The sequence below is a fragment of the Orcinus orca genome, chromosome 7 (assembly GCF_937001465.1).
Source record: "Orcinus orca chromosome 7, mOrcOrc1.1, whole genome shotgun sequence".
Taxonomy (NCBI): domain Eukaryota; kingdom Metazoa; phylum Chordata; class Mammalia; order Artiodactyla; family Delphinidae; genus Orcinus; species Orcinus orca.
The window spans coordinates 113,481,493-113,500,629 of record NC_064565.1 but is presented as its reverse complement, the minus strand read 5'-3'; the positions used below and the strand labels follow the sequence as shown (position 1 = coordinate 113,500,629).

Sequence of the window (19,137 nt, the reverse complement as noted above, 5' to 3'; positions counted from 1 at the left end):
CAAACCAGTAAGAAAACAACATGCCCACGAAGGAATGATCCAACCACTGCTGAAGGACCTTCCGGTACAGTGGTTTGCGTCAAATTCATGTACATTTGAGCTCTTTCCTGAGAAAGTGGAATTAATATCCACTAAGAACTGAAGCTGGGAACGTTACACATACATTACCCCATTTAAGTTCCACAACAACCCCAATAGAACAGATGAGAAAAATGAAGCCAAGGAGTTAAGCAATTTGCCCACAATCACCACCAGCAGAACAGAGTCCAAAACTAGGTTTTTATGACTAAAAAGACCAAAATCTTTCCAAATTTTTATTTAAAATAGCCACGGTTTATTCTGCCAAAAATTAATTTTTAAATATATATACATATATATAATTAATATATAATTTTAAAATATCTTTCTTATACTGAGTCAATAAATATGCTCCCCAAGAGTTTCTACCACTAGAGGGCACATCTAAGCGCTCTTCCAAGTGAAAATCATCCCAGTATTTGCAGTTATTTCATCTCACCAGAGACTTTCCCTCTCACTCCCCAACATCCCTAATTTCATCTGCTCCTCACAAGGTTTCAAATCCACCCACAAACCCCACCGGCTTTCCATGCCTGTGAACTGAACACTTCTTATAGGCACCAGACCTAAAAAGTAACACGACCAGAATGCATACTCAAGAGATTCCTCTAGCTACTGTGAAGAGAACAGACCAAGGCAGGCTGAGAGTAATTCAAACTTGGAGAAGATGGTAGCCTGAATCAGGATAATGGCTGTGCTATACTAAATAATTAACAAACCCTATCCCAAGTCTTCCTTCACCTACAGATATCTGGAAAAGCTAAAACATATGTGGATAATGCCTCTCCCTAAAAACCCACCAGTGACCTTTAACCCTCCCAGGATCTTGCGCCATACAACCCTCTCTTAGAAATTCATCCCTTCCCTATTGGTTTTCCCCTCATCTCTAAATATATCTAATAGTGATTTGTTTAAAACTCCTCTAATGTAGCAGCCCCCTCTACCTATGCAGCACTGGTCATCTTTCCTCTTCATTTCAGAGACATCTCCACATTCTCACTTCCCAATCACTTCAAAACCCAGCACAACCTGGCTTCTCCCCTACCACTCTACTGCTCTAGAAAGTTCAGTAACCTCAACACCAGGCCCAAGTGAAATTTCTCTACCCTTACCATCTTCATCTTCCTATAGCCATATGGAGATCTGTTTAACACAGGAGGCCCAGTGCTACTCCTAGTAGTACTAGTAGTAACTGATAGGTAGCAGCAGCAGGGCTGTCTAAAAGCCCCCCGGTACTCCACAGTCCTCACTTGTTAACTGTTGTCCAAAATCCAAACTTCAGCTTAAAAAAGTAATTCAGAATTTCAATGTAGATGTGTGAAGACACACGAATCAAAAAGCACTTCTGTGTAAGTTCACAATTCTCAATTCCAGCTCTGACTCTTCACTAGAGAGTAGGGTTTTCTTATTCAACCACTCACAGCCCTTAAAGTTTATCATATCCAAAACCCTACTTATCAGTTTATTCATCCCAACCTCCTTCAACACCTGTATTCCCAAAGGCAAGTAAGGATACCACCATCTACTCAGCCACTGGATTAAGAGTCTGGAAATCATCCTTTACTCCTCACCTTCTATCCATTTCCCATAACCAATTACAACATCCCACCAGTTTTAAATCCTGTATCTCTCAAACCATCCCCTGACCAAGTAACCTATTATTGTTCACACTTTTATTTCTTACCTCGACTGCTGCAGCGGCACCCTAAACTTAATTAGTCATAGTCCATCCTCCACACTACTACCAGTTATTTATTTCAAATGCAAATCTGAATAAAACACTCCCTGCTCAACAATTCTTCACTGGTACACAATGATCAAATAAAATCCAAAGCTTCTTAACATAAAAGGGCTACCTGTAAGCTCTTCTCTCCCACACTTCACATTACAGTAAAGGCAAATGTCTTGGAATTCCCCTCTTAAACCTATACTTTCCTGTCCCCTTGTCTTTACACATGCCTTTTCTATCTGGAATATTTTTTCTAATCTAGTATTTTTTCACCTGGGGTGTGGAGGGGACTGCCTGGAAGCAGACAGATTAAGTGGAAAGGAGGAAAGGAAAACAAGAGACAATGAGGAGGATGGGGGTTGGAAAGAGAGCGGTAGGAGGGAAAGGAGAGAAATCTACACACAAGTATCTGCCCAATGTTCATGGAACTAATTGTCTAGTGGCAAAAAAAGCTAATAAACAGTCATACAAATAGAGAGCTAGGGAAGGATTCTGGAGAAAACTTGATCCAATTTACATTTTAAGATTACTCTGGCTGCAGTGGGGAGAGCAATTAGAAGAAAGAATGGAAGCCGGGAAACATCAGAAGGCCACTCCTTATAGTTTATGCCAGAGATGATGCTGGCTTACACTAGGGTAGAGGCAATGAAGATGGAAAGAAATGAATGGATTCAAGAGATATTTTACAGGTAGAACTGACCCAACATTGTGGTGGAATAGACATAGGGATACAGAAGTAAAAGAAAATATCCAGGATAACTCCAAGACTTCTGGCTTGAGGAAAGGGGCACACTGTGGTATTAAGATGAAATAAAAGAAGAAATTTAAAAGAGCAAAATTCATAAGCTCAGTTTTGGAAAACTATGAAGGATGAGATGCCTACAGGCATCAAATGAGCAGCTGAATATCCTGTACTGGCGTTATACTCCCTTTACAGCACTGACATTACTGTGAAATTATTTAGTGTCAGCTTCCCCACTAAATAATTCAAAAGTAGGTACCATGTCCTTTATCCTTGTTGCCTCAGCACCTAACCCAAGACATAAAACATATGAGGCACTTGATAAAATGTTTTCTAAACAACTTTTAATATTCTCTTCTAAAATACACCCTAGGATAACATCTAATTTACCATTCCTTCAGATGGCAGTTATCTTTTACTCTTTTTGCAAACTGGGACTATTAATGCATTCCATCCCCTAGAACATCTCTCATTTTCTCCACAATTCCACAAAGATCATGAATAGTAACCTAGCAATCTCAGGTTTGAATTCTCTTGCCCCCATATCCCCCACCCTAAGACTTGAATCATTCAATATTTATTTACTAAGTACCTACACTAGCTAAACAATGGGTTTACCAAAATTGAGAAATACAGTGCCTTTCTTAATGGAATTAGTTCTTTTCTGAGTAAGGTAAACACATATAAAGAGACACAGTACAAGGTCATAACTACTTTAACATAGGTCTAAACAAAGTGCTTTGGGAAAAACAAAAGTGCCTCATTCATTTTTGCAAGGAAAGACCTGGGGATACTTCCTTAAGGCCATGGAGATGAGACAGAAAGACACCAAATGAGGTTCCTTGGCTCCTTCCCCATAAAGCCAGGTAACTGTCTGCAATTATTCATTCCACTATAATAAATTCCTTTATTATCCAGACTTATCTAAGTAGATTTTGAATGCTCAAAATAAAAATAATAAATAAGTAAAAATCCCAAAATAAAGCAAGTTACAATGAATTTGTCTTGCTTTTTAAAAATGTCTTGAAGTATACAATCATTTGCAAACAAGAAAGAATATGAGGATACAAACCAAAATATTAACAATGGTCCTTTGGGTGGCATGATTAAGGGTAATTTAGATCTTTTCTTTCTCCTTTTGTACTACTGCTTCCTCCAAGGTTTTATGGAATGAGCGTGAATTATTTTACTACTGGGACTAACAACAAAAAAATTCTTTAAAATCCTAAATCTACTAGATTTAGAACTAAAAAAATTTTTTCTTCAAGGTGGTACTCTGTGTTCTGTCAAGGGTGAAGTAAACAGACAGGGAATGGGAATTAAATTCATACAATCCTTCTTGTGGTCAGTCTGTCCATATATCATCCAAAGCCTTAACAATTAAACTTTTGATTTAATAATTCCATTTCTAAGATATTACTCCAAAGGAAGTAATCAGCAACACAAAAAGAACTGTTCAAGGATGTGTATACATACTGACAATAGCAAAATATTAAAAACAACTTTCCTTTCCAACAATTCACTCATTCATTTAACAAATATTTATTGAGCACCTACTATGTGCCAGGCACTGGAGATACAGCAATGAACAAACAGTACAAAATCGAGACCAAAGTACTTGCCCTCGAAGGAGCGCACAGTCTAGTGGGGGCTGGAGGATGGAATATAAATAATAAAGAAAATAAGTAAAATATTTGGCATGTTATATTTTGATATAGACCATGAAGAAAAAAATTAAACAGGAAAAGGGAGGTAGGGAGTAAGGGGAGTTGTTATACAGGTGGTCAGAAAACATCTAAGGTGGTAATATTTGAGTAAAGTTTTAAAGTGACTCGTTTTATACCTAAAAAATGATTTACTCCTCCATTAAATCTATCTCACTCTTTTAAAAACTGCTTTGGTAATTATGTAATACATTTCTTTATCCTAAATATAAAGATATGCTAAGACCTAATGATTCTTCCAGACCTACCTTAAAAAGTCCATGCTTATGGTCATTCATGGTCTGTCCCTAGCACAATTTTCAATGCTCTCCCATCTTCACTACTGTCAAATAAATCTCTTCCTTTTATACATCACTTACTGAACATTATGTTTTACACCATTATAAAAATGATGACCTTAGTAGAAAGAATATAGTATCACTAAATGTTTCTGTATGGTTCAGTTACACACAGACTCAGTGTAATCACTCTAAACTTTGATTCTCAAGTTATTCTGGACACAGCTCCTTACCTCAAGTTTCACAATGAATGTAATGTTACATGCAGAAAAAACACAGCGGCAGTCTCCATTCATACTTCTAGATCTGGGTTACCTGAGTTACTTCAAGGTCTCATATATTCCCTTTGCCAGAAGAAATTTTGAAAGATGGTGCAAAGAAGGCAGTGTGCCTACTTAGACCTTTGCTCCTCAGTTTATCAGCATTTCAGATGACTAAGGGAAGCCTCCTAAATTCTAATGCCTGCAGGGTAACAGAGGTAACAGTTAGGTAAAGCTACTGCTTAAGCATGGGACTGGTAACTTTCCTCTGCTAAAGCTACGTCAATTCAAATTTTGTGTAAAACACCGGGCTGATCAAACAAAACTTCAGAGTACCGATGAAAAGGATGTGTAAGACGCTACTGATAGACTGGGTCAATGACTCACTGAAATGACTTTGGGAACCCATGGTTTAGGACAGGGGCCAGCAAACTTTTTTTTGTAAACGGCCAGAGAGTAAATATTTAAGCTTTTTGAGCCAGATGGCCTCTGTCGTAACTACTCAACCTTGCCACCAGTGTGAAAACAGCCAGATACTATGGAAACAAATGAGCGTGGCTGTGTTTCAACAAAACTTTACAGTCCCGTGGCCGTAGTTTGTCAACCCATTCAGCATGAAGTTAAATGTGTAATGATTCTAAAACATCACCAGGAGTGCATTTTTTTCCTTTTGTTTTAGCTAAATTCCTGGTACTGTCTCTCATTGTTATTTCTTAATAGAGGGATACTGGAAGAAAAAAAAAAAATTACCTTAAATTAGCTGACAATTTTAATCATGTTTTTACAAAGAAAGAGACAAGAGAGTGTGTAAATACAAAAGAGCAGCAGTTACAAATTCTAGATGAAGGCAGAGAAGCTGCACACAAAATGCTTTACAAAGTGGGCTATACGAATTTAAAGCCACCTGGTAAGATGTGAATAAAGTTTTAGCTATAAGAATGTTCATCAACAATATTTTTATAATAATGAAGAACTGAGAGCAGCCTGTATGTGCTGCATCTAGAAGACTAGTTGAATAAATGATGCAACCATTTAAAGTAACAGGAAATATTTATTGATAAAAAAAGATATTGCTGATGTGGTTCTTTTTTAAATGCAGGTTACAAAACGGAATGTACGGTATGATCCCATTTTTGTGAAAATAAATGTACATTTACACAAATAAGCATACACAAAACTACCTAGAAAGATACACCAACCTATTTACAGTGGTTACCATGGACAGTGAAATTATGGTGATTATATCTTCTTCTGGATTACTTGTAATTTCTAATTTTTCTAGAAGTATATACTGATTTGGTAATAAGAACTAAAAAAGGTGCAGAATTACTTAGGGCAACATTTCCAAAATAAACTCCCAAAGTACATAAGTTGCATCAGTTCTTAGAATTTCAAATAGTGATTTCTCCTCAGTCTCCAAATGCTAGCTATAAGGGCCAAGAAAACTTAGGAAATACACATAAAAAGAAATGCATATAATAAGGTAAGTTAATAAGAGTCCTCAAATAGGGAGTCACTACAGGAAGTCTGGATCATTTATCAAACCACCACCACCTAAACAATCAAGAATATTTAAGAGACTATTCCAATTTATCTATTTTATATACTGCCTCTGGTTCAACGTTTGAATGGAAAAAGCAACTATCATTATTCACTCCACTGATGAGAGGATCTTCAATCACCAACTTTGGGGGGAAAGGAAGAAGGGGGGAAAAAGTCACACTACAAGGTGATGGATCTCAAAATTCCATGAGAATTCCATATTCGGGGTCCAAACATATCTGTAAGAGACTCAAAGGTCAATTAATTATTATGGAAATGCTAACCCGATCCTAAATGGGATGTTAATAGCCAGTGTAATTCTGGATCACCTGCCTAGCCCATCAATAAAATAAAACTCAAATAATAATTTAATAAAAACTATTTTTTCAAATGAGTCTATGAATAGCCCTCACAAACAAACATTGTAGCAGAAAGCATACACACATAAAAATGTTACAATTATATAAAGTTATATATGCACCTAGATAAGGGCTCAAGCACAAATAATTTACTAGGGTGGTGGGACTCGGGGGAGTTTTAAATCCATTATCATTACACAATCAAAACAGGAAGATTTTTTAATAAAGTATAAATGCGGTCACTAAGCAAATGTAACTTATTCCTAGACTAGCTATACTGTTTCCAAGCAGGCACATAAAGCAAAGTCTCAAAAACATGCACATTTTATAAACCCCCCAACACGGGCACAAACACCTACTACTGTGCTAGTCATCCAATATCGAACAGGATGAGATTCTGAAAACTCACCATTCGGGCCCGAAGTTCAGCGTCTGCGTTTCCGCTGCCATTCTTTTCTGTATGTTTACAATAGATTTTTATTTGAGGAGAAACCTGTTAAAGAGAAAAATATCTCCATACAGTTGGTCAAGACTAAATGCAGAATTCCAGCCCAGAAAGTATAGTTAGGGAGTGTGTTCTGCTTGTGGCTCCTCTCAACCAGTCACCAGAATGAGGTCTCTTAATCCCTATTTATAACAATATAGCAGGCAAAGTAAAAATGAATAAATCCACCTTTACATCCCAATTCACCATCTTTTTATGTTTACGTGGGGAAAGGAGGCATGGTACAAGATGATGCTGGTGAGATTGGTGGTAGAAGACCATGCAGGGCACTGGGGACCAAATTAAGGATTTCTTTTTTTAGCCTTCGAGCAATGGGGAGGGAATGAAGGGTAACAGATTTACATTTTAATTTGTGTTACTCCCTTGCAATGGCTCTCCCATCACCATGAGGTGTATCAAAGATTCTCCTTACCTATCTCACAGCTTCCGCCACAACTCTCCTCTCCCCACTGTCTGCTTAGCCCTTTACACTCTAGTGATTCTTTAAAAGTTACCTTGGACCATCAAGTTAAAATAATAAGCTAACCAATTTCATGAGTGATCCATCAAGAGCAATTTCAAGATATCAGATCTTTAAGTGAAGTAAGTCAGAAAGGGAAAGACAAATACTGTTTATTACTTATAAGTGGAATTTTTAAAAAGCCAAACTCATAGAAACAGAGAGCACAGTGGTGGTTACCAGGGGCGGGGGGTGGGGGAAATGGGGAGATATTGGTCAAAGGTACAAACTCCAGTTATAAGATTAACAAGTTCTGGGGAATCTAATGTACAGTGTGGTGATTATAGCTAATAATACTGTATTGTATACCTGAAAGTTGCTAATAATACTGTATTATATACCTGAAAGTTGCTAAGTTGCTAAAAAGAGTTTCTTTTTCACAAAAAACGAAATGGTAATTATGTGATAGGATGGAGGTGTTAGCTAATGCTATGGTGGTAATCATTTTGCAATATATAAATGTAGCAAATCGACACATCTGACACCTTAAACCAACACAATGTTATGTCAATTATATCTCAATAAAGCTGAAAAAAAATGACATGAGAGTTTAGAAAACAGAAAATACTGTAAACATTGTAACATACTGTTAATATGTCCAAGATGTATCACATCGCCCTGATTGTTGCTGTTTAAAAGATCTAAAAACAATAAACTAGAAATTGGTCTAAAACACAGAAACGGCAAAGTAAAAATGTGCTAACGTCCAGAATCAGCTATTTATCTGCCCTCTTCCTGGAAAGTATTTCTGGCCCCGTGTCAACCATGTGGATTCCAAGGAGATTCCCATGTTCTTACTTAACCCTGATTACCTTTTGCCTGGCCAGACAAGCGTGCACACCAGACCCAAGCTGAGATCAACCTAGTGCCCTCCCCACCTCATACTGATGATTCCAAAAAAACATAAGGCATATGGTTTTCACACTTTAAACTCTCTGGAACTGGAATGCATCTTCATCAGTGCCATGCTACAACTGCTACCAGCCCACAAGGGAAGCTGGGTCACAGCCATCATTGTCCGCACAAGGGTGAAACATGGTCAGAGCCGCTCCTTATCGTCATCCTTGTACCCGATTTTAAGTGCTGCTTAAAACACCTTCAAAAAGATCATGCTATGATTCTAAATTGAAACGTACTGTGTAACAGAAAAGAAAGCAAATACAGCAATAGGATATTAGTGAAGTAACTCTTCATCACTGGAGGAATGATTGCAAGTGCTTTGCAGAACCTGAGAAAGGAAAAAAAACCACATGAAGATGAGCTTGTTGTGGTTTGCTAGTGAGACTTGACACTGCACAATCCATGTGGCCACATGCGGCAGCCCTGAAGTATTTAGAGGAAAAATTAAACAGTTCAGACTGCTTTTAAGAACTTCACAAGCACCAAATCACTGAATTTTAAATCAATGAGAGAATAATGGAGCACTCTCTTAAGAAATGCTTCATCGCCAACACCCTTAATGACATGACACTACACGGGTGGGGAAAGGGAAGAAGGAGGAGACTTCTACAGTCCTAAGTTTTTCACAATTTAGAAGAGTCAGACTTAATGTGTAGAAAGCTGAAGAATATCTTAACCAATTTATTTCACTTTTATTTTCCTTTTTATATATGCACAAAATATATACTATATAATAAAAATCTATTAGCCTTATTTGCTAAATAAGTTTAAAAGAATTCTTTTTCAAAATGTAAAATAAAAAGTCTAAGTAATTAAAAAACTGTGCCAGCGTTTACTTGGCAGTATGATTTCTTTCTAAGTAATATATAAAACGAAGAAGCTCACAACTGATGCATGTTAGATTCAATTAAATTATGGTACATCCCAAATGAAATCACTTGTCAAAGTAGTGATAAGTCAGGTAAGGTGCCCACTGTAGATTAGGACAAGTATCCTGCTTAAAAATCAGCTGTGTAAACTTATTTAGCATAAATCAATTCAGTGTGCTTTAAAAAAGTACGTGGACCTACTTGGCTAACAAGCAGACCTGTAGAGACTACAACTATAAGATTTTATTGTAACACAAAACATCCTGAAGGAGTGTTTTTAACCACCATTTTAAACTCCACATAGCCAAATGTTTTATATTCAAACCCCTATGGACTTTGGACTTTGACCACTGGAAAACAGCTCTGAATTAATAAAGCAGGTCCAGATTTGAACCAGACTGCATTTATAAAGCAAGTGAATCTCAATTAAAAACTGAATTATTTGTGATATTTGTGAAAATACTAAAATCATTCTTAGAGATTTAATATTCTTTTCCCCTTTTAATTACTACAAGGCTACACAGGTCATGGAAATACAAACTCCAGGGGCGCCATTACCACAAAGGATGCAAATGGAGCCCCTAGAGTTGTGTTGTGCAGGCAGTGGTCTTGAGTTACAGAAGCCCTGGATGCAGGCAGCACCTAAAGAACATCGAGCAAGGAAACCTTTATCACTCATTCCACCTATAAACCTTTAGGTAGAGACAAAATACCATACAGCAAAAACATTAAAAGCTCAGAAGTTTTAATGCCTTGAGCTGGGAGCCTAACCACCATTTACTACTTCCTATGGTAAGAGTTTTCTGGAGAACTTTTAAGAACCTAGAATAATAATCCAAGCAATTTAATTATCAACTAAAGAGACCTACGTTACTCAGAATGGTGTTCTGCTCATTCTCCTTTATGAATTAAAGCAGGAAATCTAAAAGCTATGACTGAAGAAATCGAAACATTTGAAGTACTGTAACTTCTAATCCTGAATTCCCCACCCCAGATTGCTCCTTCCAAATCAATTTAAATGAGCCCAGTTCTAATGTATTTATTTATATGTACTGGAGGGATTGTCTTACACGATGTCTTTGAATTATAAATTATTTGGAATGGAAAGTGGGACTTATTTCTCAATTGCCCTTTCTAAGGATGCAGTGAGGTATCAAAATTAGCACAGGCTTTGCCGTCACTTAAACCCCACCAAGCTAAATGTTGTCAATTCAAACCCCCCGCAGACTTGTGACCAATTAGAAAACAGGTCTGAATTTTTATAGCAAATCAGGATTTGAGCCAGACTCTGGAGGCTGTGCTCCCACCATGCTCTTCTGCCTCTTTAGACTGCATTTTCTTGAAACAATTTCCTTCCTTTTCCTCCACGACCAGCAATATACTGATATATTTTTCCTATCTTCACTTCCTTCCTATTTAGTCACCATTCCCCAAAAGCTTCTCTCCTTTTCTAACTTCCCTCAGCGTACCCATTGTTTATTTAACTATAAATTCTGTGTAGATACTGTCTTGAGTCTTACTTACAATGGCGTTCTCTACCGACACTTCGGGTAGAACTCTGCCTGCTGAATCATGGGGGATCTAACATAGAACATGCAGTGGAGGTGCTGTCATAGCAAGAGCAACCAAAAATTCTTCCACAAATTTCTGAACTGCCCCCCATCCCTGCTGTGAATTACATATTTGACTTTTTTCTCCCATGACCTACGTGGCTTTCCAGCAGCCTGCTCCTCCCAGATATCCATCTAACAACAACTGATCAAGGTACCACTGTTTTCACCATCCACTGATCAGCCAGGTTCAAAAGCCTAGTCATCAGAAATTCATTCCTCTTCTCTATCCCTCATATCCAATCATTTTGCCTGAAATTTGGGCAATTCCTCCTTCAAGATTCCTTCTGCATTCTGCTTTCATTATAGCCAAACATCTGTTAACTCATGTCTGGATTATTACAATTAAATTCTAATCTGCTTCCCTGACTCAGCCTCTGATTACATCCAATAAGATCAATCTTTCTAAAGCACTGCTCTGGTCATGCCTACCCTTCTTTATAACAGTCACTAAACCTACTGTGTATGGTCAAAAATCCTCATATTTTCAGCTTCCCATCAATCTAACAATCTGCACCTTCTCAACTCAATCTCCCACTGTTTCACCTCCAAACTCAAAGCCAGATGATAACTTTCTACTTCTCTACTGCATTCTTCTTCTGTGGTTCTGGCTCATGCCATTCCCTTACGCCAGAAGGCTCACCCTCCCTCCTTTACAGTGGCTTATACAAAACCAAGGATCCATTCAAATAAACACTCCATAAAATATTTCCCAAAGTAGAAGAAGGAAAATCTAAACAAAGGGTGCAGAAATGGAATGGAATCTATAGCATGCAATACTGGCAGCGGGGTGCTTTTTGAATCTGTATAGAAAAGCTTTAAAGGAAAGAGAAGACGGAAAAGAATCAAATTTGGGAGGAAGGACACACCGTTTTGGACAAAATGAATGTGAGGTGCCTGAGGAGCCATCCAAAAGACCATAATATACATACACCTGAAACTCCAGTGTAGAGTCAGGATAAGAGACATAGATTTGGAAGTAAATCTACAGAATTGAAATCAAAAATTCAATGAAACTATCCCAAAGTAGGAATCAAGAAGGGACAAGCTCAAGAGACAAGAACAAAGCCTCTGCAAACACTGTGCAGGAGGATACGGGAAGGAAAAAAAAGACCATGTAGTTAGGTATCTCTAGCCCTAACCTTTCACCTAAAATCAAATTCACTGACTCTAGCTTTCTCCACATTCACCTTACCTGAAGCAGAAAGCAGAAAAAGCTAGGTTCTTTTTGGGGAGATTATCCATTTGCTCAATAAGGCTAAAAACTAAAGTGAAGTTTGGTAAAGCAATGGTCATATCACAGAAGTCTTTGTATTTTATATCTCAAGAGCAATGAAAGGCTATGAAAAGATTTATGCAAGAAAGTGTCCAGGATGAAATGTGCACTGTAGAAAGATCATTCAGGATGCCAGGAAGAGAATGGCATCAGGAATGAATGAATGAATCAGGAAGAGAATGAATCAGTAAGAGCTAAAGAGAAAGGAGGGGCGTTATAAATCCAACAGATTGTATGTATCTACATACCAGTAGAGAAGAGACAGCAGTAATGATTAATAAGTATATTCACTAACATGAAAAAATGTCAACAATATGTTAAGTGTTCAAGACAGGTTACAGAATACAGAGAATATAATTATATTAAACACATTTTAAAATACATTCTTAGTGGGTACATATAGATATGCCCACAGATGTTCATATTCTGAATGGTGTAATTATGAGTAATTCTTTTCCTAGTAAGTTACTAATTTGTGTTAACAAAGATAGCACTGGCAAAGAAAAAAAATGGACAAATTCAGAAGTTTCAAATATTGAAGTCAAAAAAGAGAAAGACTGAAAAATCTTCATTAACTCCCACAATGAAGTCATTGTTGACTTAAGAGTACAGTTATAGAAGTGTGGTGAGGGACAGAGCCAGACTTCAGTGGTTGGGAGGTGAGGAAAGGAAGACTACAAATGCAGTCAACTTCTTCTAGAATCTTAGCTGCGAAAAGGTGAAGAGAAATGAAGCAGAGTAGAAAGAAAATTTCCCCTTTTATTTTAGATGAAAATATCCTAATGGAAAAGTACTAATAGAATTAAAAAGTAAAGAAACAATTTAATAAAAATATGATAGAAATGAAGCTCTGAGAAGGCAGGGTGGATGGGGCTTCAGAGAACAAATGGAGAAAAAAACTATCCCTATCCACTTGTGACAAGAGCAAAGTATGTCCAAATGACTTAAGATACGTGCAAATTTATTTTTGTGGGGTTTTCTTTGGGGAGGTGGGGAGGAAGAGTAAGCTGTGGGGAATTCACATTGATGGCCTCAATTTTCTCAAAGCAGTAGGCAAATGACAGAGCAGATGACAGGGTAAGGTTTGAGAAGAATGAAGAAAAGTTAGCTGCTGTGATCTACAATAGTATTGTTTTTTAAAAAAAAAACTTTATTTAGGAATAATTATGGATTTATAGAAATGTTACAAAGACATTACAGAAAGTTCCCTCAGTTTCCCCTAATATAAACAACTTACATTACCACAGTACATTTGTCAAAACTAAGACACCAACATTGGTACACCACTAGTAACTAAACTCGGATTTAACCAGTTTTTCCAACAATGTCCTTGTTCTGTTCCAGGATCTAATCCAGGACACCACACTACAGCTAGCTACACTAGTTCTGAAGGCCCAATCAAGATGGAGATGGCACCTATCTGCATGGTTGTGGGCTTCTTTCTCCAACTTAGCAGCCTGAGTAGAGGGCAGAGAGAGCTGACAACAGGACTGAACCTGGGTTAGGATTTTGTCAACACAGTAAACAGAAGAAAAAGAGGGCAAAGTGGAGGATGCTGGCAAAAGTGTGATTGAAGCACAGTGAGGAAGGAAGTAAAAACAGAAGATAGTTTACAAATTTGAGATGTTGGTAATGTCAAAAAGCAAGTATAGGGGCTTCCCTGGTGGCGCAGTGGTTGAGAGTCCGCCTGCCGATGCAGGGGACACAGGTTCGTGCCCCGGTCCGGGAAGATCCCACGTGCCGCGGAGCGGCTGGGCCCGTGAGCCGTGGCCACTGAGCCTGCGCGTCCGGAGCCTGTGCCCCGCAACGGGAGAGGCCACAACTGTGAGAGGCCCACATACAGCAAAAAAAAAAAAAAAAAAAAAAGCAAGTATAGCAGGAATAAAAATGAAAGCACTAGACAAATTAGAGATGGAGGTAAGTCAAGGAATCAGGAGCCTGGGAAGATTGGATCAGTCATCCTATGGACTCTGAAGTAACTTCCAGATAATGGCAGAGAGAATAAAGAAGAAAATGAAGGATGATGCCCCAGGGTCTATATCTGATAACGAGGGGAACAGACAGTTGTATTGTCAGACAGCATGAACTTCAGAGGAAAAGAGATTTTGCAAAAAGGAGGAGAAACAATGGCTAAAGTGACTATACCTAATCTATCATCTAAGTTAGAAAATGTCTGTGTGAAAGAGATATTAATAATTACATAGAGACAACAGGAGCATTTCAGGCTGAATGGTCATCTGAGTAAAGAAACAGAACAGGCATGTGAATGGAAGAGGATGAAGATCCTGATGCTGTCTGCGGATTCACCTACCACTGTGCAGGAAAACAGTACTGATAACCTAAGAGGGATAAAGGGAAGGTAAAATTATCAGGGCAAGATGGGCTTCAGTTACCTTAACATCACTGAAAAACATACTTTGAATAGTTTAACACATGGAGAGGTAATAACACTCTCAACCTCCCTATTTTGGCCTCTATTCTCCTTTGGCTACTCCAATTCTAAGGATAAGGACCTCAGAGAAAGGTCTACCCTCAAATTTTAAATAGAGTTGACTTAAAAACAGCTGAGAGAATATTTCTACATACCTGCTATTTCAGACCTTGTCCACTATTCAAAATTCCTTATAAGTGAATTCAAGTAATATATTTCTTCTGCAGTTAATACCAGAAAGTTGGTCTTCTTCAATAAACTGCATCCTGTGCCTGACAATGAACTTTATTTAATCTGGCCTTTTTGTCAACTTTTTAAAAACTAAGCTAAATCACTCCTCACTAGCAATTATTTTACCTCTGATTACTAGTATATAAGTATTTTTCTTTTTTTCTGTATATTTTTCTAGTTTTCCTGACATCCTCAGCTCCTCTTTGGGACCTCATCTATCACTCTGTGTGTACATGAGTACATGTTCAAGGGTGAAGAAAGAGAAGAAACCAACCTAGCCTTTTCTTACTGCTGGGTTTGCAACAAAGAAAAGGGAGACCCTGGCCTCACACAACCTGGCACTGTGTTGAGGAGTCAGATGTCTTCTGGGCACACGCAATCACTATCAACATGAGCAAGCTATGGATCTACGTAGTAAGTTCTGTCTGGACAAAGACAGCCAGGAGAAGCCAAAGCAGAATCAAAATCCGGCATAATGGCTAATTATGAAAGTTTTACTCTGAAAGTGTTCCCGATATTGCTTCCCAGGAGAAGTCTTGATATACTGATTAGCTACCACTATTATACTAACAATTCAAAACACATACTCCTTTGAAAACCCCCTGAATCTTTCTTATAAACAGTATCTACTACTGCAAATCTCCCTTACATGGGTATGTAAAAATTACCCAGAAAAAAACTATGGCAAACCTGGAATGAAGTCCAACCGGTACCATGCATGTGGTCTGTCAAAAGACTAACACAGAGGGCTTCCCTAATGGCGCAGTGGTTGAGGGTCCGCCTGCCGATGCAGGGGACACGGGTTCGTGCCCCAGTCCGGGAGGATCCCACATGCCGTGGAGCGCTGGGCCCGTGAGCCATGGCCGCTGGGCCTGTGCGTCCGGAGCCTGTGCTCCGCGGCGGGAGAGGCCACAGCAGTGAGAGGCCCGCGTACCGCAAAAAAAAAAAAAAAAAAAAAGACTAACACAGAATGAACACCAAGGAACCTGAATCTGCCTCCACCTTCCCAACCTCTATTTTCCCAAAAGCGGAAAAAAGAGCTACTCCTCTAGCACTCTTCACATGTACCAAATAAATAGTTCTGTGCCCATTCCAACAAACAGCCATTTTTATCTTAGCCAAATCTGGATTAAGGTAACACAAAACTGGGGAATTCCCTGGCGGTCCAGGGGTCAGGACCCTGCTCTTTCACTGTTGAGGACGAGGGTTCAATCCCTGGTTGGGGAACTAAGATCCCACAAGCCGTGGGGTGCAGCACAGCCCCGCAACAACAACAAAAAGATAACACAAAATTAATAACTCCACTCCTGCAAATTAGTTCAACCACTTTGGTAATATCTATTACATCTAAACATACACCTATCCAGCGATCGCACAATCCACTGCTAGACATACATGCAAGGAAAATTTCTACTAAGAGAAGAGTATAAGATATTCATAGTAGTTTTATTCATAACTACCAAAACCTGACATTTGTCTATTATGTTTATCAACACAAATGTCCATCAACAGATGAATGAATAAACAAATACAGGAGAGCTTCAAGGTTGGTGAAGGTGTGGAAACGATGGCACACCAAAGAGCTGTGAAGCTCTGCATCCCTTCCCACATACCTTGCCCTATGCATCTCTTCCATCTGGCTACTACTGAGTTAGGTAACATCATTAATAATGAGACAAACTGACACCATGTGTTTCCTGATGTAATACACTAAGGAGAACACGGCATCACTTATGTTATATTCCTAACAATAATGCATAAACTGAAATTAATCTTGAAAAGAAAATCAGATAAGCCCAAATGGACAGACATAAAATCAATCAACCACAGTCACCAAAAATACCAATGTCATAAAAGACAAACGCTGAAGAACCATCCCAGATTAAGGGAGACTACAGAGATATAAAAACTAAGTGCAAGTATGATGCTTAACTCCATCCTGAACCAGCAAAAAATATGCTATAAGACACATTAAAGAGACAAATAGAATAATTTGAATAGGAGCTATGGATTAGACAATGGTATTGTATCAATGTTACTTTTTTATGATTCTGAAATTTTTACTGTGATTATGTACAAGAATGTTCTTATTCTTACAAGGTAACACTAAAATATTTAGAGGAAAAGGAGCATGAGGTCTGTAATGAACTCTCAAATGGAACAGGAAAAAATTACATAAATTTAAAATTGTATCAAAAATTATATACATACATATTGCATATAAGGAGAAAGAAAAAAGAAAATGAAAGATAAAGTAAATACAAGGAAATGTTAAAAACTGGTGACCAGGGAATTCCCTGGCGGCCCAGTGGTTAGGACTCTGTGCTTCCACTTCAGGGGGCACAGGTTCAATCCCTGGACGGGGAACTAAGACCCAGCATGCCGCGCGACCAAAAAAAAAAAAACTAGTGGGCTTCCCTGGTGGCGCAGTGGTTGAGAGTCTGCCTGCCGATGCAGGGGACGGGGGTTCGTGCCCCGGTCCGGGAGGATCCCGCATGCCGCGGAGCGGCTGGGCCCGTGGGCCATGGCTGCTGGGCCTGCACATCCGGAGCCTGTGCTCCACGGCGGGAGAAGCCACAGCAGTGAGAGGCCCGCATACCACAAAAAGACAAAAAACAAACAAAAAAAAGAACTGGTGACCAAACTGGGTGAAGGGCATATGGAAAGTCTAAGTAATTTTTTGCAACTTTTCTGTAAGTTTGAAATTATCTCAAAATAAATTTTTTTAATTGTAGTATATTTACACAACAAAATACTCACCAACAAAAAAGAAAAGAACCAACTACTGATAACTGCAACAATATTACATGAATCTCAGACACTGTATCCAGCAAAAGAAGCCAGTCACCAAAGAATATATACTATATGATTCCTATAATGTTCAACAGGCAAAATAATCAATTTTGACAGATGTCAGAACACTGCTCACCATGGAAGTAGGGACTACTTACTGGGAAGAAGACAACGGAATCTTTTGGAGTGCTAGAAATGCTCACTATCTTGATTTAGGTGGTGACTACAGAACTATATGCACATGTAAAAAATTTTCCAAGGACTTACCTGGTGGTCCAGTGGTAAAGAATGTGCCTTACAATGCAGGGACGCGGGTTCGATCCCTGGTCAGGGAACTAAGATCCCACGTGCTGCAGGGCAACCAAGCCCACATGCCACAACTACTGAGCTCGCACACTGCAAACTACAGAGCCCACGTGCCCTGGAACCCACTCACTACAACTAGAGAAGAGAAAACCCGCACGCCACAACTAGAGAGAAGCCCGCGTGTCACAACGAAGATCCCGCACACCGCAACTAAGATCTGATGCAGCCAAAAATAAATTAAATAAATAAATAATAAATCTTTTAAAAAGAAATTTCCAACTATACACTTCAGATTTGTGCACATATTTACTATATCTTATACCTCAATTTTAAAAAGGTTAAAATAAACCATAAATGATTTAGCTAGAGGGAAAAAAACCAAGTACGATTAAAAATATTTTAATAGACATGAAACAAAACTATTTTAAATGCAAATCTTCTGATAACAAATATTAAATTCACTCCCTACTTAAATTTCTGTCATTAAAAAATTTTTGTACCACTATCTTGATAAAATAATCTGTATATCTGTCGACTCTTTTAAGACCATAAACAAGTCCACATTCAAATGAACCAAGACTCAGTCACTAGGCTAAAATATGTAGGTCTCAGATGCATTTTTTTCAAACTTCAGAAAAAGGCTAAGTGAAACAATGAAAAGAAAAGGTCCAACCATGAGAGGGGAACCACATATAGCACATCACTTATAATTGTATAAGACAGTAAGCAATCTTGTAAAAACAGCACATTCACTCAACAGACTACAGGTACAATAATGTCTGCACACAAAAGTATAATTATACATACAGTCAACCCTTGGTACCCGAGGGGGACTGGTTCCAAGACCCTCTGTGGATACCAAAATCCAGGGATGCTCAAATCCTTTACACTCAGCCTTCCACATCCAAGAATATGGAACCCGTGGATACAGAGGGCCAACTATGTCATAAATAGACAAAGAGAACATAAAAATAAAGAAATGTTCATGAGGTGGGATTAATGATT

General features: G+C 38.4%; 1 protein-coding gene across 6 annotated transcripts in view; it reads right to left on the bottom strand.

Annotated features, from left to right (window-relative positions):
• GIGYF2 (GRB10 interacting GYF protein 2) overlaps positions 1 to 19,137 on the bottom strand; it is a 126,587-nt gene that overhangs the window by 94,757 nt on the left and 12,693 nt on the right. For 4 of the 6 annotated variants that reach the window (XR_004482466.2, XM_033425206.2, XM_033425164.2 and 1 more), the window contains exon 3: positions 7,122 to 7,205. Coding sequence is in view for 5 of the 6 variants with exons in the window: in XM_033425206.2 (XP_033281097.1) it covers positions 7,122 to 7,162 (41 nt within the window). In the remaining variant the exon portion in view is untranslated. Of the gene's footprint in view, positions 1 to 7,121; positions 7,209 to 18,939; positions 19,072 to 19,137 lie in introns of all 6 variants that reach the window. The other 2 variants (XM_033425182.2, XM_033425190.2) reach the window with 2 other exon arrangements.